The following is a 26,122-nucleotide window of genomic DNA, read 5'->3' on the forward strand; positions in this document are numbered from 1 at the left end:
AGATGTGTGTCAAAAAATGTCATAATGTAAAAAGAAAAGCCATCTTTTGCTGTTCATGATGAGAATGATTTTTTTTACAGTTTTATTTTTCTCCCAAAAGGTCAGGTTGATATAAAATCAACAATAGTTATATTTCTGATCCAGGGATGATGACAGAAATGATCTGGTCTTTTAATTGACCTACTGTTTGTGTCAAAAAACTAACTTTTTGGCCCAATAAAACACAAAGTACACACAAAAGTACACTCAACCATTCATTCGAGTGCGTTTTTCATAATCCCGCAAGGTGTCCATGAAAGTTATAGCGAGAGACTTTACTGAGAAAAGTTCTGTTGCGCATAAAAACTTAAACAGTTTTATGACGCACTGTTACAGACTTTACAACACGGCTTCAAAGGCCTGTCATTTCAATAAACACAGAGGAGCTTCACCGTCCAGGACTGTAATGTAATTACAGCGGTGACATTTACTGTGCAGATGGTGCAGATGATCAATGTAGCTTATTTTTTGCAACAACAAAAAAAAAAAGGTGAGCCGGAGCCTCTAAGCAGATGCTGTGCTACTGCGTGGTGTACCTGTCACGAAAATGGTTGTTCCGTTGTTGTGCGAGCGCTGTGACGCATCAAGGCCCCATCACGCAAACACATTTACATACTGTATATCTTTGGTTCAAGGCCATGGCTGAAACATGAACATTGGACAGCCTACAGCGCTTCATTTCCATATCCATATCTGACGGTGTGCGAGTAGTGTGTGTACCGCTAAGTCTCCCGTGCTTTCACATCCCGGTCTCGTGTGTCTTTCTCGTGTATTCATCATCAGTCTGAATTTAGCAAGAGTATTAAAACAAATGTTTGCCACCGTGTTTGATTTGGTGTGACTTTTTTTACACAGAGACGTTTTCCCCGCGGGGCGTTGTAAATGAAATAATATCTCTCGTTGCTTTGTTGTCATCTGTGTTCCCTGTTCTCCTCCGAGACATGCTTTTGTTTGGCGGAGACGTGTGTGTGTGTGTGCACGCGCCTGTGTGTGTATACGTGCACGTGTGACATGCATCCTGCAACACGCGGTAAATCTGTCCTCGCCTCCAGCGTGTCTGCAGGCCAGGGCCTCCTCAGAGATTAAAGACCTCAACATGGCAAGTCATCATCAACCGCCCCTCGACGGCGGCAGCGACGAAGTGTTAGCCAGGCAAGCGTGCACGCACCGCAGCGGCGTGATCCTCACCGTATGTCTTCTTCACTGGCGAAGATGATGACTGCCCGGGAGCTCTGCGTTTCCAGCAGTTGTTGGATGGCTTTGTCATAATCCTCCTGCTTGGGGTTGTGGGGAATCTTCACAGCCTGAGCAACGCAGATTCCACCTTTTAACGCAAAGAGAGACAGAGAGACACACAGAGAGAGAGACAGAGAGGGAGAAATGATGAGGCCTCTGGGATGACAGAGAGACACACACCAGGGGTGTCGCACCAAATTCTGGGCCCTGGGTACAAGGATTCACTGCGGTTTAACCGCATTATTACGCACTATTTTGTGCTTTAACTATTGAAGAATAGCAGATATACAAGCTCAAAGCGCGGCACTGAATGCTGTGCTGCAAGCTTGTAGATCTGCTATTTTTGAAAATTCTTGAAAATTTCGGTGGTGCTCAAACTTTTTCATGTGAAGGACCCCCAAAATGATATGTATTTGGCCACGGACCCCCATCTCAAAATATTTATTTCCAGGGACCCCCCAGAAGCAAAATTGGAGTTACAAATGTTCACTTGAAAAATACATATATTCAAAGATTTGCACACATTTTCATGACTTTAAAAAAATTGCAGATCTACAAGCTTGAAGCGTGGCGTGCCGTGCTGTGAGCTTGGCCGCTCCAGCCCAAGCTGGAGGGGCCTTCATTATTTTATACTTTAGCTATTTTTCAGTAGCTAAAGTATAAAATAATGAAGGCCCCTCCAGCTTGGGCCCTAGTAACTCAGTCCCACTCCCCCCCCCTTGTGACGCCCCTGGAGAGAGACACACACAAACACACGAGCGCGCAAAGCCTGAAGCCACAAAAGGCTGATCTTTTTTTCATGGAAATCACAAGCATATGGGAAGTGGCAGGCACTCAAACACAAAGTAAAATAGCGGGGTTTTGGCGCCGTCACACTCGCTATAGGGTCTGTTTTCTTTGCCAAACAAATAGACGTGCGTACCGTAATAGCCTCGTGCGCATTTGCATTAGGCCCATTACTTATCATCCGGAAGCCACAGAAGACTCGCAGTACAACAATCACAATGCACCGAAGAGGAACGCAAGACGTACGGTATACGAGCACACATTCTGTATTCAGAGGCAAATTATTTCACAGAATAATCCACCCTCTTGTCATATTTATTCAAAGCAATCATCAAACAGCTGTCACTGCGTCACAGAACCAATCAAAATGCAGATGTGCCAACATATTGAAAATAATAATAATAATGATAATTGAGCATTTTTCAAAATGTTTGCCTATGATGACAGGTCCAACATAGCGATTCAAGGTTGAAAGTGGCTAAGCCTCTGTGTTAGTCGTATGTAACCTTGAATCTCCGTATTTAAAGACCTGGTGAAATGAAAAATATGTTTTTTCACACTTTTAGAGCAGTGGTTCTCAAACATTTTAACTCAAGACCCAAAAGAGAAATTAGAATTAGCTTGCCCGGGACCCAAACTAGTGAAAATAGCAGATATACAAGCTCACAGTGAGCTTGCAGATCAGCTATTTTCACTACTTCTTCATTATAATTTGTTTTAATTGATGGCATTTCTTAAATGTGTTTGTTTATTTGTTCGAAAATATACCAGTAAGACGCCTAAGGGTGAAAAGTGAGTTTGCGCCATCTGTTTTGGCCATCTGTCTTGGCCATATATGGATTATGTTAGTGTGGTTCTCCTAACATGGCATCATCTGGGATACAATCCCTTTTATGCCCATATATGGAGATCCCTAACAGAATCTCTTTTATGCCCATATATGGAGATCCCTAAAATAATCCCTTTTAAGCCCATATATGGAGATCCCTGCTCTGAGTAACTGACATCACTGCGATGTCACCTGTGATGTCACAGAGTGATGTGTCAGGGGAATCACATTGTCAGGCATTACACTTATACACGTTTACGTACGTACGGTCAAGCTGTGACGGTTCTCATAGTAAACTTGCTCCTACGGTCGCAATAAAAACATATTTCTGAAAAAAATAGAGGGAAGGGAAAATCCTAGATTATTATTCTTTTAAATATGGGAAAAGAAAATGGGATTTTTACTTGAGTCGTGGCCCATAAAAATGTACCTGTGACCCATAGCTCTGGTCCATAGCGTTAGAAGGAGTTCTTCTTAACGCTATGTCAGTAACCATCCGGTGCGCCCGTAGGAAAGCCTGTGCACCCTCTCGTCTGTTGTAAAAATGACAAATACAATTTCGCTACTCACCAAAACAAGGGTGGCTGTGGCGAGTTGAAAGCTTACTCTACTTAGTGGACACACTCTGGGCCCTCCACTAAACGTCTAAAGTACATTTCTAGGCCAGGGCAAAATGAAAAATAATCTACCGGACGGAGACACTCTTCCTGGTTGACTGTTTTTACGAAACAGCACTTCCAAACGTCGCAGAGGACAAATAGTAAAAAACTAAACCTGCAAATCTTACTTACTTCCTTTAAACAAAAACGTCCTACATGATGACATAGATCGACTCTCGTGAATATAAATGAGTCTTGATTTAATGATTTCATTCACCCGTTTGATTCCCATAGCTGCACGTTCCTTCAAACACACCTGATTTTAATTACAGAGCTACTCCGTTTTGAATCTCATTCAAGATGACATCCAGACGGTGTACTCATTTTAAACTTAATCAGCACACTGAATTATGTCTCGGAAAACATTATAGGTTAGAAATAAGCCATGTGCAGTAGTTGAGACCAGGTTGAGACCAATCCATGTTTGTAAAGTAATGTCCTAGTAAGCCTAGTTCATCGTAGAAGCGTGTCACATTTTTATTTTATTAAAGGAAGTATATAGACAATATTGACAATACATCACGAACATAACAATACATGTGTTTCTTAAACTGAATTGAAACACAACTTAACAAATACACCAAGGACAAAGACAAAATAATAATAATAATAATATCATAAATACTTGTTCACACCAAATACAGTATTAATCACCTCTTATAATGCTACCAGCCCCATCTCTCACATACAGTAGCTCTGCCATCCAACTCCTGCCTCCCAATCGGTACATCGTCTAGTAGCTGTGGTTCTCCGCCACTCCAACACAAAAGACACTCAACCACGGACCACTCATCCCCCATACATGGTGCCATTGGCCGCCATGTTTCCACAAACCCGGCCAGAGTACCCCGCAGCACACAAGAAAGCCTCTCCAGAGGGCAGGCACCAAGCCAAACACTTTCCCAAGCCACTGTAAGATATCTGGGGGACTGTCATCTATCCACTTACCTCCATATTCTAACTGTTTTAGTACATTTTAGTAAATTAAAGGCCTACTTGATCATACTACAGCATACATGGGCAAGTGGCGGCCCCCACCTTCACTTAATGTGGCCCTCAGCAGGTTAATATTGGAATACCAATTATTATTGATTTCAGCTGTTACAATTCCAAACATGAAAACATGACTCGCTTTAATTACTTCAGTCTATATTAGTAGCTTAATGACTAGTATTATAGTTTTATTGTCGTTTTTATGTCCAATGTATTTGTATTTAAGTTCATAAAATTAATGTATAACTAATTATCTGAAAATAATGAAAAACGTTTCATAATTTTGATAAAAAAATAATTCAGGGTTTCCAATTCAAAAGTAGCAAAAATAGCTGATATACACTGCGGCGCGTTTTATCGGCTATTTTTGGTACTTTTGTGTGACATAGAAAGACGAAGTAGGGCATTAATTATGAAAAGAAATAAAATAAATATGGAGATAACAAGTTCCTGCCCAACAGTATATGCAATGTGGCCCTCTGGAGTGAGTGTGGAAATATAGTGGCCCTCTCCATCATCAAAGTTGCCCACCCGTGTACTACAGCATCACACAAAAGCATCAAAAGTAGCAAATCAAAGCGCTTTGAGCTTGTCGATCGCCGAAAGCTTGTCGATCGTGAAAAGTCACAGTTTTGGACATAAGAGGTTTCCACCTGACAGAGGCGATAAACGTAATCATCTTCAGACTACGCCACCCACTAATTGGTTTGTACAGGATGAAAGGTACTGATTGCTTCCGCGTGCCGCTAATTGGTTATTAGATAATTTATCCAGTGCACTGAGACGGTCACCTATAGTTATGTTGGCCAGTGTCCTTGAGGAAACATTGATTTAGGTATTTTTAGATTTTCGATAATCCATGTCCGTCAGAGCCGCGAAAACGACAGCCTGTAAAATGAGCTAATTTGCTGCTGCCAAGTGTTTAAGGTCATGTTTAAATATTAGCCAGCGTAGTCTGTCTGACCGCACAGGCAAAGACGAGCAGTGCTGTGAAGTAACTAAGTACATTTACTCAAGGACTGTACTTAAAGGGATATTTCACTCTACTTAAAAAAAAAACTTTTGGTCATTTTATCATCTAATCAGGCTTTTATGAACACCCTGGACAGTATTTAGTTTGCTTGATTCAATATTTAGATATTTGATGTAAATGTTATCAAGCCCTCCTCCTCGAGGGCCTTTCCCCATACACACCCATTGTAACTTCAAACTCCATTTTAACCATGATAGATTAATTAAAAACACCCATTATTTTTTCTGATGACTCATACTACCCATACTACTTATTTTTAATAATGTTTTATTGTATTTAATTTTTTCCATTTTCCCAAAGAAATTATTAAAAATAAACAAAAAAGTTATTGAAAAAACACGGCCTGCTCACCCTAAAAAAAGGGTGTTTTTAATGAATCTGTCATGGTTAAAATGGATTTTGAAGTTACAATGGGTGTGTATGGGGAGATGCCCTGGGCCTGTAGGGCCTGATAACATTTACATCAAATATCTAAATGTTCATTTTAAAATAGACGATCTACAAGCTCACAATGAGTCGCAATGTGGCGCATTGGACGCTTGTAGATCTGCCATTTTCAAAATATTTTTATACTTATACATTTGAAACTTGTGAAATGGAACATTCTGGCATTGTGATGCCACTACTTTTGTACTTTGGTAAATGTTGAGTGCCCAGACCTTTACTTGTACCAGAGTATTTCTACATTGCAGTATTGACACTTTTTAAGTAAAATGTGAGTACTTTTTCCACCAATGTCTGGCTGACCGTAGACAATGACTACAGCCGCGAGCGAGGAGGACGGCGGTTATTATCCGGTGAGGGAAAAGCAAAATGATGTGATGTGGATCAATGCCGCCATAATGGCCTCTGGTGCGTCTGATAGATTCTTTAATCCGACGGTCACACGCGGTACACCAGCTCGTTATCTATCTACACAGGAGCAAAATTATGTTTGATTCCCTTAAGCCCCATAAGGTTACTTTCATAACCCCGGTTCTCTAATGATATGTTATACTTAGTCATGCGGCAGTGTCACACGCTGAAAATCCAAAATCTATAATCTACAAGCTCACAAAGCACCGCGATGCAGCTATTTTTCCAAGGTCCTGATGTCACTCGTTCATCCCCTGTGTTGCGGAAGTCTTTCTCTAAGAAGAATAACATTGGGTCATCTTAAAATCGTCTCATATAAGCATTGTGGTCCAAAAACAAACAAACTGTCTCTGCGATATTGTCGGGGAAGTGACTCTGTAGCTTTTACAGCAGTAAGCATAAGCGTTTTCTCACCGCCAGCTGGATCTTCATATCCATATGAGTTACTCTATTTGCCGCAACATAAAAAGAAGTCTATCAGAATTTGGGGGGGGGGGACACACAACCCAGGTAGGATGTGCAAATAATGTCAGACTTCGGTGCTCTATGACAAGCCCGAAACTGGGGTTAAAGTGAGTAAAAAGAATATTAAGGGTAACTATAATAACAATGATAATAAGCGTAACTGTCCAGACTTCCACTGCAGCGCAAGAACATTATAGAGCGTGGGGGGTGGGGGTCAATGACCAACATAACCTTTGAATCAGTTTGGACAAACAGACGAGACTATATGACATACTAACGAGGTCTTTATAGCGAAGCAACCGCCGCCGTCCTGAGTCAACAGCCGTACGGTCCTACTATCCAAACCAATTAAAATTCCTCCCCGTTCCGAGTTCTCTCTCTAATACCAGATAACCTTTCAGTTGGTGTCTCCCGGAATAGACAGAGGAATGGGGAAAGAATCTCCCCTTAATTGCCAGTCTCCTCAGGCTCATTACTTTGATATAAACAGCTTTTCCCTGGCAGAGCGCACATCTTCTGTTTACTGTGCCACATCTAAAGGCAGGGGGATCGCTAAATGGCTGCTGCTGAAACCTCTGTCGCCCGCTATTCACATCTCTGCAAACAGCAGACAGAATTAGAAGATTTAGTTTTTTATTCTTTTTTTTTCTTTCTTGGTTGTGAGACAAAGCTTCAGCTAAAAGACAATTGGGACCAGCTCCTGTAATCCCCCCGCTAAGCCCCGAACGAATGTATAAATGGAGATGCTGTTGTGACTGCATGCGGCTACAGCCTGGGACGATACTTAGGAGATTGTGCCTGTCCCTAAAAACAAAAAAATAACACTCCTAGGTACTGTTAGTCTGTGCAACGGTCTGTATAACGGTCTCCGAGGGACAACACTATAAGCTTCAGTTCAGCTCTGAGATTCTGGAGTGTGTCTTCAGGGCTTGGGGAAGCTTACAGTTATGACACTATGCCGCGCTTCCATTTTTAGGAACCTTCAATACACAATGTGGAAAAGTCTGAATGGGGGTATTAGCCACACCTGGCAGTTCCAGGGGGGCTGGCGTTTGCCTGTCTGTTTCACAGGTATTATTTTTTGATATTAATTCTGGGGGTGGGGAAGAAAGAAATGTAAATCCACCTGTCACAAGATTGCATTAAAGTCTCATGAAAATGTATTGTTCCTCCATTACAGCCCTAAAGGCCCTGTAGGCATGTGTGTGAGAGAGAGGGGACGTATAATGACATAGCAGGCACGGACGGAAGAAATATTGTAGGTCACAGCCAATGATGGAGATAAGAAGCAACCGGAGTGGATCTGTTCCTAGGAGGGAAGAGAGCACCAGATCTGAACATGCTGCGAGGACATGGCTGCCCTCAAGGCTGAAGACTGTGGCTGTGCAGTGGAGACTAAATTATTGAGAGCCTGCAGAATACCCTGTCAGTCAGTCAGCAGTCAGTGGGTATAGTCAGACTGGCAGACGAGATGGAAGTCGTCGTTGGCGTGCGGAAAACCTTGTATCTCCACGTTTCCACTTTATATGATTTTTTGTTTTGTTTTGTAAATTAACGTCCTCCTTATAGTATCTAAGAATACCGCACGAAAATCCTGGCTATTTAAAAAAATATATACATTTCCAAGAGCTTGTGACTAAATAATAACAAAATTTGATCCATTGGAAGACAAGTTCTTTTTTCCCATCATTTCTTGAAATATAACATGACATACGTGCCATGTCAGTACAGCCAGAGTGTACTGTTAGGCTACAGTGCAGGGGGGGCTGGACTGGTTGCCTTCACCTGAGGTGTCTTCACATGAAATATCTTATTTGGACAGGGAAAGCGCTCTCCTCAGAACAGGTTCAAAGAGAAGGCGCACGCACGTCTGTGTTTGTTAGGAAAAATACAACAGGGAGCAAAGAAGAGTGTCAGGGTTTCATAGAGAAGAAACACTTGGATCCAACTGTTATCAATCGTCTGATGTTTACCAGACAGAAGTTGTGCAGCATAGTACAGATAGTACTGTACTTTTTCATAGGATCAAAGCCCACGTCAACACAGTCTATCTTTTACAGTGTAATGAGAGTGGGTGCCTGTTAAATGAAACATGTAGTAAGAAAAGTCCTTTCACACGCTTCACGAGTGTCTGCCTCAATAATCACAACTTTCATTTAATTGAACGGGTGGTTATTTTCCATTTAGATAACATACTGTATCTCTATGAGATATATACGTGTTTTTGTTTCAAACTGAATTCTGGGAATCGCAGTTCCAGCAGACAAGGGCCATTCACACCGAGGACGATAATGTTGACGATAACTACACATAGTATGTCGTTTTAAAAAATGGATGCCAGTGTCCACAAGACAACAGCAAGATTTTATATAGAACTATAGGAACGTTGACAGCCATTCAACAGCCATCAGACATCTGGCATGCAATCTGTCACTCTCCCTCAGAAAGTTTTGTAGACGAGTAGACTGTTATATAAAGCTGAAGAAAAGAGAGTCTGCAAACTAGAACATGCTCCAAAAGATTAATGCTCTATTACCAGCGTTAATGTGATGTTTCGAGCCAAGTGGCTCTTCGTCTGACAGGAAGAGCCACTGAGGAAGAGCAACTAGGCTGGAAACGTCATTAACAGTGGTAATAAACCATTCATCCTTTGGAGCACATTCATTCCAGTTTGCACTGCAGACTTTCACTGTTGTTCGCTTCTGCCCTGCATCTGGCATTTTAACAATGCAAACATTCTACTTGTTGATGAAGCTGCCATTAGCTCAGGTAGGGCACAACTATCTCACCTCCTTATAATTCATCAGGAGTCAGATTGTCCTTACCCTATTGCATGCACTCTGAGATCTCCTTCCCCCCTCTCTGTGTGGGCTCTGACACAGCTGGACTGTGCAGTGTGTTATACTGTAGGTGCCACTGTTTACAGAGCGTATATGAGTTTGGATGTTCACATAATTATCCTTATAGTTATAGTTGTCGCGTTCAGTGTGAATGGTGTGTGTGTGTGTGTGTGTGTGTGTGTGTGTGTGTGTGTGTGTGTGTGTGCGTGCGTGCGTGCGTGCGTGCGTGCGTGCGTGCGTGCGTGCGTGCGTGCGTGCGTGCGTGCGTGCGTGCGTGCGTGCGTGCGTGTTTTTCACGTCACCCTAACCCGTCCAGGACAGGCTTCAGACGTGCCTCCTCAGGAAACTGTATAGAATGCAAATTCAACCTACTAGGGTATCTCATTCTATCACTTAACCTGCAGCAGTGGTCCCCAAACTGGGGGTCCCTGAATCCTTTTTTATTTTTTTCAACATTGTTTTCTCACTTAAACAGTAAAAGAAATGTCACACCTAGTGTGAAGTGAGTGGTGCTATTTATGTGTTAATTTCATTAAGTGTCCTGGTAAGTTCTGGCTCATTTGGGATGAGGTGGGATATAGTACAGTACGTACAAACAATTCAAATGTCCCCAAGACAAATTAAAATATAATTATTTTGGAAGGTCGCGGCACTGATAGATACTTACCTCCAACTATCTGCAGTCCCTACCCCTCTAAACCTGTGCTCTGTATTCATTTGGTGGATTCATATTATCTCGGATGAAATAACGATAATGTGAATTATGTTCACAGGCACACCAATAAATCAAACATGCCCTGTGTAGCCTACTGTACCTCTAAATACTGTATGATTTTTATTCCTTAGTCAAATATACACACTACCCTACTAGATATAAGCGGCAACCTTGGCATTATTTCTCACATGCTGGCCAAAGCAGTCTATTAATACCCATGATTTAGATGAATTAGTAATGATGCAGCTGTGTAACACAGACCAGTGCCAACGCAGAAGCCCATAGCATGTATCTGTACCACTAGATACTTAACCCCATCATCTCTTGAAAAATGGGACAAACACCAAACTGAGACTCTGTACACAGAACTATACTACATAATCTATACTCCGCACTAGGGATGGCCAAATGGAGATTTTTTCTTAACCGATAACCGAAAGGCCTTATCAGTTAATTAACCGTTAACCGTTAAGGAAATGTCTTCAAAAATGCGTTAAGGAAATGTGTTCAAAAATGCGCTATTTTAGCGATTTAAAAAAGGAAAATACACCCGTTTTTCCCCATAATAAAGTGCCATATTTACACATTACAAACAATAAAACTAGGAGAAACAAGAATACAAATGTTTTCTAAAAGAAATGTGTTTTTGCAAAGAAACGGTGGCATTGAAATGATCAGTCTGTAATGTGATTCTCCAGGCACGTGCGCACATACAGCAAAGGGGGCTGGAGCCCTTAACTTTTATCAACAGAATTGTCCACCAAAATGCCATTCAGCCCATGCCTCTCTAACATTCTGTGCACTCCCTGGCTATCGCCTAACAAAACAGCCTCAGCGAGATGCTCGTATGTAGAGCAATAACTTTCAATCGTATGACTTTTGGAATGGTTGAATCGGCTAAACGTGATGTCCATTTCATTCATTTTCTTCTCTCTCGTCCGTGTTTTGTGTGTGCTGATGCAGCGATCATTGAATTTGCGACTCTGAGCTCAGCTTTGTTATTTTCGCATATCCTACTCTGTAACCAAGACGACTTTAGCGTTCCTCACGTCATCAACATGTAACATTAGAAAGTTGTGTTTTAAGCTCTTCTTAAACGGGATTCAATGTGACGGGGTCTGTTTTGTAAAATCCAATCGACGACGGAGCATTTGTTGAACAAGTCAGCGTGTACGACTCGCGTCGCAGACTCGCAGTTGCGTGAATGTATGGATGTTACACAGACATTTGTGTCCCAGAAATGTGTGACCACAGCGCGTATAGTTGCATGGTTGTCATTGGTTGATGACTTGATGTTGCGTAGATATTGGTGTACGGGGCTTTTGGTGTGACACATGGGTTGATTTCCTTTTTCTTTTCTTTTTTATCGGTCAAAATTGACCGTTAGTGCTTACCGGTAACCAATTTCTTATCGGTTTAACGGTAACGGTTAGCCGTTGGCCATCCCTACTCCGCACCCAAAGGAAAACAACAAACAATGCTTGCAGGGCAGAATTAGGACAATACCCACTCATTATAAAAGTAAAGAAGAGAGCACTTACATTCTATAATCACCTAAAAGAAAGCAATCCAGACACGCTCCATAACATAGCCTACAGGGATGCCCCTCAGTCAGTTGGCCCAGGGACTCTCCGCACAAACAGAAGCACAACTATCAAACGGAAAACACTTTGGACCAAACCAGATTATAAGAAAACAAAAAGAAAGCTACCTAACATATTGGAAAGAGACAACCCAAAACCAAAGCAAAATGGAATGCTACCAGGCACTAAAAAGAGAATATACATTAGCAGAATATCTGAGCACAGTTACTTAAGAAAACCTTGACTAGGTATACAGACTCAGTGAACACAGCCTTGCAATAGAAAGGCTGCCACAAACAGACCCCACTCCAAAGGGAAGACAGACTGCACCCACAGCACACAGAATGTGGTAGAAACAGAGCTACACTTTCTAACCACCTGCCCACTATACCATCAGAGACACATACTTCCCAGAGATTACACACACCCGAAGTGAGTTTGAAAACATGACCAATGATGAAAAACTCCCAAACTTACTGGGAGAAATACAACAATGTGCGAACACAGCAGCAAGATTTGTGAACTCTTGTGACAAAAGAAGGCTAGAGACTGGAACACAACCACCCTAAGGACTACAAACCATGGATTGACATCTAGACCTACTGCACATACAGTATGAAACAGAGCTGCTACTTTTAAATGCATTTTGAGAAAAAATAATGCTAGTACTTGTTCCAAAAGCTTTATACCCTGTATATAAAATGTCACAATGCGACATAGCTCTGCTGTACCCCCTCCAACTGTACAGTATATATGTTCCCCATTTTCAACAGTTTTTGTTTTATTTGTGACACTTGCTTTGGCAATGTAAACATATGTTTTCTCATGCCAATAAAGCTCCTTTGAATTGAATTGAATTGAATTGGTTCTCAAAGTGGTGTCCGGGGACCCCCAGGGGCCCTTGAATGGGTTCCAGGGTCAGGTGTCCCCAGCATACACTCAGAACCCCAGAATAGGAACACTAGGGTTCATGTGGTTAAGATTACTCATGAAGTACCAGAGCAAATCTCATGTTCTGAGAGTTTATGCGACTGCGCCTGCATGCAAATTCAAAATATGCTCACAATGACCAGAACAGCAGATATCATAATATTGTTTTGAAAAATGTATTTTAATATATAAATAGACTCTTGAGTATAATATGAACAGAAGCATATATCTCTGCCAGGCTGGGAGGCCTACCCAGGGCTGTGTATGGTGTATGGCTCCTCCATACGTCCAAAACCTGATCAACCCCTATACTACAACCCCATCCGTTCACTCAGATCAGCCAACACAGGGATGGTGACAGAACCCTCGTTAAAAACCCCAGGACAAAAATCCACTCGTCCTAGACAATTTGCCCTCCTGTCCCCCAAACTGTGGAATAAACTCCCTGACGCACTTAAAACTACAGACTCACTCACTAGCTTCCGCCGTGGACTGAAGACTCACCTCTTCAGACTCCATCTAAACCCATAGCACTACTGTAACACTCCCCCTTCCCTCAATGACCATACATGAAGCTAGATAGCATTTTTCAGGTTTTAGAAGTTTTCTTTACTGATTAGGCGCGTGGTCTACCTATGTTATTGTTTTTTCTAGATTTATATTCCTATGTATTTCTTATATTGTTGTTAATGTACTGACATATTATCTTGCTTATTATAGTGATGTGTATTACCTGCTTATTGTAAATCGCTTTGGATTAAAAGCGTCTGCTAAATGCCTAAACTGTAAACTGTAAACTGTGTAAATTGTGGTTTGCAGTCGCCAGTCACCCAATGGAACTGCAGGGGGAAATGGCTGTTCTATGACATAATGGTACGTTTCATATCTGCGGTGTCTCTCCTATAGGGCAGAAGTGAAAGCATTTTAGGCGGCACGCAAGAGAAAGGAAATAGGCCCCTCCCACACATTTTTGGAAACCAAAATACAAATGCAAAATGGCGGTAAATCTTAATAGGCAGAAATTGTCCTAAAAAGGGCGTAATACGGGGAGTCGCATCAGCCATAGAATCAGCCATAGAATCCAGAAACTATCGCTGCGGGGCAACCACACTTATAATAACAATAACAACAATAATAATGCTAATAATAATAATAGTATGATTATTATCATTACATTATTATCATTGTTGTACTCCCCTCGTAGCCCTCACATTCCCTCACTGAACCAGCAGACCTATAATGCTCCCTCTCCCTATACTACCCTCCACCCACCAGGGCCCTGGGGGGATCCATAATGCTGCAATTATATTTATCACCTCCGGTAGAGGCAAGGCAGGGCAGCCTGCTCCTCCGCAGCACAGGCAGGGGAGCCCACACAAATGGGAGTGCCTATTCCTATTCTATTCTGGATCAGTGGGAAACCTTGTATGTCCAAAACTCTACGTTATTATACTTGTCAGGAAATGGCACGGGAAAAAAAGAATCTGTGATCTAACGTAGTTATTATTTTGTCACAAAGCTCTTGTTAAAGACACTCTCCCCCCCCCCCTCTAAAACATGCTTATCAGCTATTATGATTATACTAGGAGGAAGATTTTTTCCAAAAAAGTGTACAGAAAGACTTAAAATTAGGTTCTTATGTGGCCACACCCACCAGTTCATTAAAGGGGGAGTTCAGTCAAATAAAGATGATAACAAGTGTATTCTCAGTTTGTCACACAACAGAGTGATGTATTATTAACCAACAGACAAGATTTTAATGATGAAAAAAATCTAAAAGTTAAAAAAAATGTGTTTCAAAGTGTGTCAAATCCAATACATATTTTTCTGGCCTTTCTGACAAGGACTGTAGGGGCGTGGCCTATGTACACAATGAAGCCACGCCCATTCACAGAAGTATCCACTTTGGTTTTCTTGATTTGAAAAAAAAAAAAAAAAAAAAGAAAAAAGGCACTGAAGTACATTTACTCAAAAAAGAAAGTAACTAAGTACATTTACTCAAGTACTTTGTATTCAGGTACTTTGACTTTACTTGAGTATTCTTATTTTCATTAGTTAGTTTCCACAATGCAGTAGTGTGATACTTTTACAGTTTTACTCAAGTAAAACATTTGAGTACTTTTTTCACCACTCGCACGCACGCACGCACGCACACAACACAAACACACACACACACACACACACACACACACACACACACACACACACACACACACACACACACACACACACACACACACACACACACACACACACACACACCGTGATTGGCTGAGTGAGTGGGGCAGCAGTTGCAGTGGCGTCAGTTCAGAACAAGCTAAGGTATGGCAACAGTCATGTTGCCATACCTTAGCAACAGGCACGATGAAAAGTACATTTTTATTATTTCCCCCTGTAGCCAAGGTATGGCAGCTGCATACCCCTGCCATACCCAATTGACGCCCCTGAGCAGTTGCCTGCTATCACCGCACCAGTCTGACAGGGGGAGAAGGAACGCTAGGCTAGGCTAACTGCTAACCAAACGCAGTGGTCTGTGGAATGTCAGAGGAGGCTAGTGGAGTGTGGATTGATGCACGCACACGCACAGTGTGCGTGCGCGTGTGTGTGTGTGTGTGTAAAATGACAGGGAACAGCAACAAGTGTGATTGTGAACGTTAGCGTTAGCGTTTAGCTACCGGCGCTAACTAACATGAAGGGAAGAAGAGATGCCTTAGTAGTAACAGACCTTTGATAGGCTATCGAGTAGCCTATCAAAAGTAATTAATTAATAGTATTACCGTGATGTGCACGACGGTAAAGCATTACAAATAATGATTGCCCAGGCATGATTCAAAAACGTAAAGCAGTCTTATTCCACAATGCTTTAATATAAAGTTCCAATTTTTTTCCCAGGGATTCAGAAATTAATATTCTACATGTAGAATGTGTCTATAAAGAAATAGCTTAATTCCCTGAACTGGGTCTTTAAGTATGCCTGGTTGTCATGGTGGTTGGTGACCCAGCTGAAGTTAACCACACCCACAGTGTTGGGTGAAAGGTAAAAGGGGAGGGGTTGATTCTATGATGTAATTGTATCTGTGTTTTTGGACCGGCACTTTTGACCCACAAGGTGGCAGCCTCCAGGAAAAAACCCAAATACAAAGGGAATACATAATTGCTCATAACAACCACACCAGGGGGTCTAATAAATACTGTCAACCTCCTAGACATATGAAAGAAAAAGTACAAAACTATAGCACCACCTCTTTAACATTGAATTGGTTAAATATCGATCGATCCCACCTTCCTATACAGTAATTGGTCCCCCCACTAATGCTCATGATGATACGGTAAAGTCTTTGTCTACTTGATCAGTGTCTCGGAGGAGGGCTGTGGACATCACATCCTGCAGTGTTAATTTTTCTCTGAGAGGGAACAAATGGAACCAACATAATTCTCTGCGGTAAACAAACACTCTTGCACCAATCAAGATATACCAGTTCCAGTGGTTGTCCCAAGATATCTGCACCATCATTCCATCAATTCCTGGCACTGCTTTGTTGCACCTACTGCACATTACATTGTTAAACAACATCATCGATGGGGAATCGAAGATAATAGAAACTGCAGGCTTTTTATTCCTTAAAGGTTAGAGTGCTATAATGGAAGCGATTATTGTTCTTGTGTTCACAAAAAATCAACAAAAAAAAAAGTAGAAAAGCCTAACATCATCGATGTCACTGGTAGGTGGGTTTTGGAAGTGTCCACGGCCCTCCTATGAGACAAGGGGAGATCTTTTTTTTTTTTACAATTTTAACATGAACATTAGTGAGGACCAATTATATGAAGATTTTGAAAATGGGTGAAGACGTCCTTTAACCTCCTTTGTTTTCAAATTGTTTCCAAATATTGCTGTGATTTGACTCGTTGTGAGCTTGTCGGTCGACTACAGGGGAAAGAATATACAAAAATGTAAGTATACTAGAAAGTCGCGCCGCAAGCGGCGCTCCTGTCTATCCCCCCTCGCCACGTTGTTAACAGGAAAAGCTCTGTGAATGCATAGCAGGATCCAGGCAGAGGTGGAACATAATTCGACGGGTAACCAAATGTTGTGTAACTGGCTTCACGTTCGGTGGAAAACACGACACACCTCCCTCTGTTGTAATTCGATACACTGCCCTCCGCTCACTCTCTCTACTCTCCACCCCCCCATCCTCCCCTCACTGACTGTGCCTGTGAGGGGCACGTGCCTCTCTCTCTCTCTCTCTCTCTCTCACTCTCTCTCTCTCTCTCTCTCTCTCTCTCTCTCTCCACGCGCGCTTCTGCACTCTCGGAGGGGCTGCGCTCTCTAGGGACTGTGTGTGTGTGTGTGTGTGTGTGTGTGCGTGCGTGTGTGCGTGTGTGTGTGTGTGTGTGTGGCTACGCCCCCCTCTGTTGAAATTGGATCCGCCGGTCCCATAGCTGGGAATGAGCCAATGGAGGGCTGTCACCATGGCGACGGGGGGCGAATGATAGCGTTAGGGGCGGTATTCCTTACGTCCTAGACGACTACCTATGAGTTGAAGTCGATGTAAAGGGGGCGTGAATGGGCTTGGAAGTGGGATGCGGCAATAGGAGGAATGTATATATAAGATGGAGATACAAGGTTTCTGCCTGAGAGCAACACAATTGTGTGTGTGTGTGTGTGTTCTTCCATTGTGCCAGTGCCTCCAAGCACGGGATGTGGTGCTACTAACAGCACTTCCACAATGTGGAGTGCAGATGATGTTGGAACATTGCTTGTTTTTTCTCTTTACTGTTCTCTCCATCAAAGAGCAGATGCATCAAGCTGAAAAGCCAAATATACAGAGGCCAATCCAATAGTATCTCTATGTGCTGTAACCCCGGCAAATGTGTTTAGTGCTTCCATTTCATTCTGCCCTCCTCTATATTAAATGTGTGTACTACTTTCACAGTTCGTTTTTTTCCCCCACCACAGTTCTAACGAGAGATAGGGAAAAAAATGGTGTTGGCAGCTTGGCTTGAATCAATTTCGAGGGAGGGTTTTTCCCCCCCTCTCCGCTTAAAATTTGCTTACATTAGTCTTTTTTAGATCAAATAGAAACTATAGTAACTAAATGATATTTGTATAGCACTTTTCATACACAGAACTCACTAAAGGCCTGAGTCTAGCAACAAGACACAAAAAAAAAAGCTTACGCAAGGAAAGGAACACTTCACACAACCCTTTTCAACTTAGCTTTTTTCAGCGGTTGGAAACGGAAGATAGTAATTCCGTATTATTGAGTGAAAATCTGTGAAACTATCCTCGTTGCATTTCCATCAGGTCACTGCCTCCTAGCGACCTGGTGTGTACACTACATCGTTTTAGTCTCCGTCTGAACACTGGACTAAAATGTGAGAACGCAATAACATTTTTGCGTTCTCTCTACAGACCATTGTCGAGTAAACTTGGCCTTAGTGGGCAGACTGGGCACCTAATTTGGGTGCCCAAAAGAGGAAGTCTTGAGCACCGAGCAGGCACGCTAGGTTTAAGAGGTAGAGCCAATTGGAGCCAATAGAGCTGGTCCACTAGCGTTTAGAAGCATGCCCAGTAGAATTACAAATGCGGAAGTCCTGCAATACCAGATGTCTATGGCTTCAATAATCCTCTGCGGTTCTGGGTGCTTGAGACCACCCCAGAGGAGGGTTGTGGACAGTTCAGCCACCTGCCCTACTGTACCTGACATCATCAGTACGGTAGGCAGGTTTGGTCATTACAAACACGATTTCAAACCTTTTTTTGTTTTGTTTTGAAGAATGATATGATAAGAATGATATAGCTTCTATTTCAGCATGATAACTTTCCAGGAAGTTTCTATTATCTTGGATTCCCCATCGATGATCATTGGTGCAGCTGGCCCAGTAAACAGAAATTGTGCCATCTTATTATGCGGATTAGTAATGATGAACAATTACACAAAGACAAGGTTAAAGGGTTGAAGGTTGGGTTAAGTGCTCCTTTAAATATTTTTGAAAAAAAAAATGTTTTGAAAATGTTTGCCAACAACGGAATCCCCAAAATAGTCACTTAAGTGTTTGAGTGGTTGCTGTATCCCATCTCCACTTGACTCTGGCCTGAACCAATGAAGAACGCGCTGTGAACGATGGCCTAAACAAGGGCAAGAGAGATGAGAGAGGGGAAGGGGGGAATTCTGAAGAAAATCGATACGAGCTGACCATCACACTCCAGCCCTGGCTGGGATAATGGGCAGCCCCTATTGCATTAGTCTGCTGTATGGTTCTCCTTGAAGTGGAGAAGCAACTAATGCATCTGACATTTCACTGCAACCAAGCATCCACACACACACGCACGCACGCACGCACGCACGCACGCACACACACACACACACACACACACACACACACACACACACACACACACACACACACACACACACACACACACACACACACACACACACACACACACACACACACACACACACACACACACACACACACACACACACACACACACACACACACACACACACACACACACACACACACACACACACACTTCCAGGGCGCTTGGATCCCAAGAAACCTTGCCTCGCCAAATTCAGAACTTTTATGTCTTGTTTCTTTTCCAACATTTAATTCCCTACTTTGTCAAACAAGTGTCAAGCAAAAGTAGTGAAAATAGGTTGAATGTCTATTTTCACTATTTCTGAAAGACTTTTGGACATACAGTAGGGGGTTTCCATTTGAAAGCGACAATATGCTATGTTTACATGTAAGCAAGAATGTGCATGTGCCTCAAATGTACTGTATCTTTCTAAACAAGTGCAATGTGAAATGTATACAACCTTCTGTGTCTGAATGTTCCTCTGGGGGATCAATAAAGGTTTGCCTACCCTATCTTATTTATTAGTCAATATCCTCTATAGTATATATACTTTTATATCTTTATGCTTAATCTGTGTTTTGGAGAATGTATCGTTTAAACGTCCGTAACCATTTATACCCTAGTATTACGTAACTTAAACCCTATATATGTTGTCGTTATGAGCTTGCAGATCAGCTATTTTCAGTGAAGAGACTTGCCCAGAAAAGGAACGCCCTGGTTCACGTGGTTGTTATTCAGTGCAATACAGAACACCAACCTCACCTGCATGGCAAATTAAGTAATTCTGATTCTGAAACTACTATTCCGTGTTCCACGGTGAAATACATTGCCTGATACCGCGTGTTTAAGCCGACAGAAGCGTGCGCTTTGGTTGTCATCTAGTTCAAATCACTGAAGACAGGTGTGTGGGGCAGCTACAGTACATATAGCCTTTGATCCTATCGACGTACAGCATATGGTCCTATAGGTATGCCGTTGCATAATCTGTGCTTTTATAACCCGTTTAGACCTCAAATGTTTTAACCACTTTAACCATTATTTTATGCTTTAACTATTAAAAAAAGTAGCAGATATACAGGCTCACAGAACGGCACCGAGTGCCGCGCTTGCCGCGCTGGGAGCTTGTAGATCTGCTGTTTTTGAAAATGTGTGCATTTTTTTGCAAATCTTTGAATATATCTTTTTAAAAGCGAACATTTGTAACTCAAATATTTGCTTCTGGGGGGGTCCCTCCCTGATACATAATGTTTCGAGACGGTGGCCACATAATAGGTGTCCCTGACATGAAAAAGTTTGAGAACAACTGAAATAGAAACATGCGTTTTTCAAAAACCGTAGAAGTATTTAGAAGACATTCATAGAATTGTGTCAAAAATATTCAAAGACCATTTAAAAAAATAGCAGGTCTACAAGCTCGGCACTCGGTGCCGCGCTTGTATATCTGCTATTTTTTATTAGTTGAGGCATAAAATAACGATTAAAGTAATAATGCGTCCCCGGTCTTAATAGGATAAACGCAGGGGTCTTCAACAGGGGGTCCGCGACCCCCAGGGGGTCCGCGGAGGTACTGCAGGGGGTCCGCGAAATTATTGCTTAAAAAAAAAAAAAAAAAAAAAAAAAAGATTTCAAAAAATGTTTTTTTTTTTTTTCACATTTGTTAAAAATAAATCATGATTCTATCCATTTTGAATAGCTTGAATACATGATTACCATGCAATTGACAGATGGTTGATATTATTGACATTGGTTCTCAGTTAATAAGTAGTATGTTTAGAAATGGTAGTGGTACGGCCCACCCTGCTCGCTCTAACTTGTACATGTTTAAAATAAAAAATATGTCGTAGCCCCGACCCCCCCACCCTACGAGGTGGTAGGGGGTCCCTGCTCCATCTCCCCATCAGTTTGGGGGTCCCCGGCCTGAAAACGTTGAAGACCCCTGGGATAAAGGACACGAGGCCTTGGGGTGGTGGCGGGTGAGCTTATTTCTTCATCGCGTGATATATAATTCCCATTCAGTTTGCGTGCGAATGCAAAAAAAAATGTTTTTCTTTCTCCCGACTGCGTCTCAGGCAGCACAAGGATGAGTCAACAACAGCAAGCGACTCTAATCTGGTCCTCCCTCACCGGCAGCTGCTGTTAGAAAACACAACAATAATAGAAGTGTTGTGGATTTTCCCGGCCTTTGATTCGGAACAACATCAGAGGGAGAAGAACAAGCTAGTTAAAGCTGAAGAAAAACTGCATGCATTGCAGGGCGCGAGCAGTTGGAAGTGAAGAAACCTCCAAAGTAAGCACTAAATCAAATCAACCAACTTTTTCCCCCACCCAATTCCCTTTCATTCTTTAGTATACGCCGGCCTTGCTTTTCCCAGGTGTTCTCTCATCCCGACTACTGACTACACGCAGGCCTGCCACAAACATCCTATTAAACTTTTAATGGGTATAGTCTGCTCTAAGATGAAATATTCATGGACACTGGACTTTGCCCATGGGATATCATTAGCTTTCCCCGGTTTTAGAGGGTTTCCACATATTGGTCAATTGGAAAGGAGATGGAGTTGTCGGTCAGACAGAGAGAGTCAGTCACTGCGGGTCGACTGCAAATGGATTAGAGCCGTGTGGAGTAGACTAGAGGTCAAGGTGACAATCAGGAAGGAACCGCGGGCTTCCTTTGGTCCATTATTGCCAGACATTGCTGGACCAGAGTCTGCTCAGCCCCAGTACAGCGTCAAAGTAGAGACTAATAATCCTCGTCAAAATATTACTCAACCAGGAGTGAAAGTTGCTCGATAAAATGTGAGCTCGAGTTACAGTACTGGAGTGTTTGCTTTATAAGATAGTAATAATAATAATACTAATAACTAGTAAGACGCCTCAGGGCGACACGTCGCGCCAATTCCTAGCCATCTGGCCAGTGATGTATATCAGACCAGTTACCCATATACAGTACTGTATGGAGACCCCTGGTACCCAAATATGGAGATCCATGTACTGTATTATGGAGATAGGCTGTGAGAGCCCAAACATGCTTACTCAGTTATTCGTTATGTGACAGTCCTATGATGTCTATGTCATCTGACCAAATACCCTTTTATGCCCATAAATGGAGATCCCTGTCTGTAGAACCAGCCACACAGATATGGGCTGTCTTGGCCATATATGGATTCTGTTAGTGTGGTATGTGGCTGATGTGGCCTCCGGGCATTCCCATATGAAGACCTGTTAGATACAGTATGGGCTTAATATTGATGATATCAGGGAACTCTATTATGGGCATAAAAGGGATTCTGTTAGTGATGTGTCAGGGGAACCACAGTGTCAGGCGTTATAGACAGACAGAGATACGGTCAAGCTGTGACAGTTCACATACTAAACTGCGACCTACGGTCGCAATACTATGTAATCAAAAGTACAAATTACATAGTATATTTTCTTTTTAATTTCCATGCATTGGTGTTGGTGTGTTGAGATATAGCATCGCGTACATCGCACATAATTTACACTATTTTTAAATAGGGCAGTGGTCAATTCATGATGCATTTTTGCTAAATCTGGGTCCCTAAAAATGTAGTGGAGTCAGAAGCACAATACAGTGTATTTGTCTTTGAACTGTAGTGGAGTTAAAGTCAAAGACGCTAGTAGTGTAGAGCCCTGAAAGAGCCCTGAGGGGCTTCACTCAACAACAGCGTATACAGGGTTTTCGTACTCAGATAGTTGTAGCTTTTTAAACTGCCCAACACTGTTCGAGGCCAAGGTGAGAACGAGGAAGGCAGCGTGATTGTTGTTGTTCCAACGGGCTCTCATGGATCACAGAGATTCATTCCAGCAGCGATGATTAAAGTAAAGCACTGGGTTGTTTAGAGTGATGCCTGCACAGTGCGCACACACACACACACACACACACACACACACACACACACACACACACACACACACACACACACACACACACACACACACACACACACTCAGTCACCGACGAGGAAATGACACAGGAGCCGTCGTTCTCCGCAACAGCAATTGCCGAAGCAATGCTATAAAACCTTCCGTGGCCTTCGTGGAACGCCAGTCCAAAAGACACTCAGTGCCATCAATTGTGGAATCTATCCTTCATCGCTCTTGTTTCTTGTCGCGGCCGTAACGCTGAATCCGCTCTGACCCGCGACCTCCTCCTTCTCAAAACGTAATGAAGGGACAGAAGTGCAGAGGCGTGCGTGCTTCCACAGAACTCACGCCTCTCAAATTCACGACTGCCTGCCTGACCATCCTTACTGATGCCTGGGACGTGCGGGAGTGCAGAAGCCCAACGATTCCGCAGTGCGCGGCAGAGCAACGGTGATCAGTGATGGGGAAAGTAACTGAGTATATCTACTAAAGCACTGTACTAAAGCACAACTTCGAGGTTCTTTTACTTTATTTGAGGGTTAGGGTTAGGGTTCTATTGTTTGATACTTCCACTCCACAACATCTCAAAGGCAAATATTCTATTGTTTATACTCCACTTTTCTTTTAAGCCTTATTTACTAGTTGCTTTTCAGGTTTAGATTATTATTGCAGAACATACGGTACATTAAAACACTTCCGGTGCCAATTATGTCCAGGAATGTGATAGGAATTTCGGCGGTGTGACGCCACGGCCCCCTTTATCACGTCCAGGGACGTGTTATCTGGTTACCATGGTTACCAGGTAAACAGGCGCTGAGGCGGCCGTTGGTGAGCGAAAAAACTTCATATCCCATGATGCAACACGGCCGTCATCATCAAGAGGCATGTGATCTCCATAGGCTCATATTCCTTGCTGCTGCAAAGAAACGGCTTTTATCTCGGAATCTACTTCCAAAAACGCTTTGAACGCCGAGAACCTTTTTTTTTTCACGGCGACACTGGGCTGCGACAGTTGGCCGTGGTTAGAATTTTTCATTTCTGTGTGAAAATAAACATACTGATCGCCATTACAACATTGTGAATTTCCACAACACAGACACAATCGTGGCTTCCAGGGCTCTTCAAAATAAAGCGCAGTGAATGGCGGCACTCTGTAGCCAAATAATTACAAAAATAATGGAATCCCAGGTGTTAACCAACTAAGACCTGTTTTATATAGTTTGAAAATAGCTGATCTACAAGCTCACAACACGTTACAATGCAATGTGACGAATGCTTTTGGTACGTATAGACCCGGAACACCTATACGCTGTTATACCTTTCAAGCCCGGAACACCTCTGTGTGTCTTGTTTTTCAGTAAACTTGTAAAAGAATAGTCATTCTCCTTAAATGCTGCCTCCGTTGCTGACTATTCCCGTCATTCTCCACTGTTTACCGAGAGCAACAAAGCGATTAATAATTAATCCCAACCACAGGAATAATTCATTCGGATACAATGAATCAGCAATGATACACAACTGACCCGCCGTGGGCCATGTGTCCATTGAAGGCCTTTTTATTGTTTTCTTATTAATTTCCTATGGAAAGGAGAGGCATCCGAGTGGGAAACAGAATAAATCGCCCATGGCTTTCCAGCAGCCAGGCTAAAATTGTCAATGTTTTAGTGAGTGGGGAAGCCGGCAGGGGATTGTGTCCTTGTCACACTAGCGCCTCCTGCTGGTTTGAAGCAGCTGGTCGCTCCCCTTGGCTGTGTTCCAAATCGCTCACTCGGTTCTATTATAGTGGACCAGGCACGTGCACACATAGACACCAAAGGGGGCTTGAGCCCCTGCCCTTTTATCCGTCATAAAGAAGTGCTCTCTCCAGAACCATGAATACAGTTTTTAAAGAAAATAGTGAAAGAAATGCAAATGCCCCTCTTTCCATGCCATACCTGAAGTCCAAACTCTCCTGAACTTGAATGCAGCATCTTATGTTGAAAGAATTGCCCTCTGTGTCGAAATCCATGCTGTACGCCACATCTCCAGTATTCACTTGATTATGTTTATTTTAGTACCGAAAATAGCCGGCCTCCAAGCTCACAACGCTGCTATTTTCAATGTTTTCACAAAAGGCCCTTATAGGAATTTCAGCCCTTGCCTCTCTCTAAGATTCTCTGCATGTCCCTGTAGCGGACAAATTAGGTGCCACTTTGCAGGGGGTTCAAACCTCAGTCAAAACACTGCATACACTGTGGCTGTGTCTCATCTGAAAGGAACCTCACCTGACACCTCGTTAGGAATGCTCCTTATTTCGCTAGCTCTGCTTTTGTCCAAAAGGTTACATGAATTGTGACAGCCTCGAAAGGGAGCGCCATGGCGACTAAAAAAAGTTGATGCAGCTTGCGAGTGTCTGGTTTCCATGGTAATCAACTAAGCCTCTTGCGGAACACACACGAATAGACTAACAATCGCTCTTCACAAGCGCCGTTCCATTTTGTGCATTCTCAAATCGAGTAACAGGAACCGTTGCTCCTCAATTGGTCCGGAGGGCACTTGCCTGGAATGCCCTGCAACGGCGATGATGAGGAGAGTGTGGGAAATCTGGCATAGGGAGATAAACTGAAGAGGCGGCTGCTCGTGGTTACGGTGGAGTGGGTTACTGCTGTATGGGGCCGAGACATGGACGCTCACAGCTAGGGGCGGAGCTCGTTCATTTTTATTGATAATGAGCACCTTATCGATGCTGCTTATTGAGCCGTGATTTTATCAAGCCCACTTGTATTAGCTAATACAGCTAATACAATGGACCAGAACGTCATCATTTATTCGCATTTATTGTCTGACCCGTTTCCATTCACTAATGCGCATTTAGTTTATTCGATAAAGCCTCAAAATCCACGCACCTCCTCCAAGCAGATAAAA

The 26,122-nt window shown here is 42.7% G+C and overlaps 1 protein-coding gene across 1 annotated transcript in view; it reads right to left on the reverse strand.

Annotated features, from left to right (window-relative positions):
• The window catches only part of LOC308291696 (metabotropic glutamate receptor 7-like), a 202,043-nt gene that overhangs the window by 110,930 nt on the left and 64,991 nt on the right, over positions 1–26,122 (reverse strand). The window contains exon 3 of the mRNA XM_080733806.1: positions 1,228–1,363. Within this exon, the coding sequence (XP_080589932.1) occupies positions 1,228–1,363 (136 nt within the window). The remainder of the gene's footprint in view (positions 1–1,227; positions 1,364–26,122) is intronic.

Source organism: Nannobrachium achirus, assembly GCF_963921795.1.
Source record: "Nannobrachium achirus genome assembly, chromosome: 9".
Taxonomy (NCBI): domain Eukaryota; kingdom Metazoa; phylum Chordata; class Actinopteri; order Myctophiformes; family Myctophidae; genus Nannobrachium; species Nannobrachium achirus.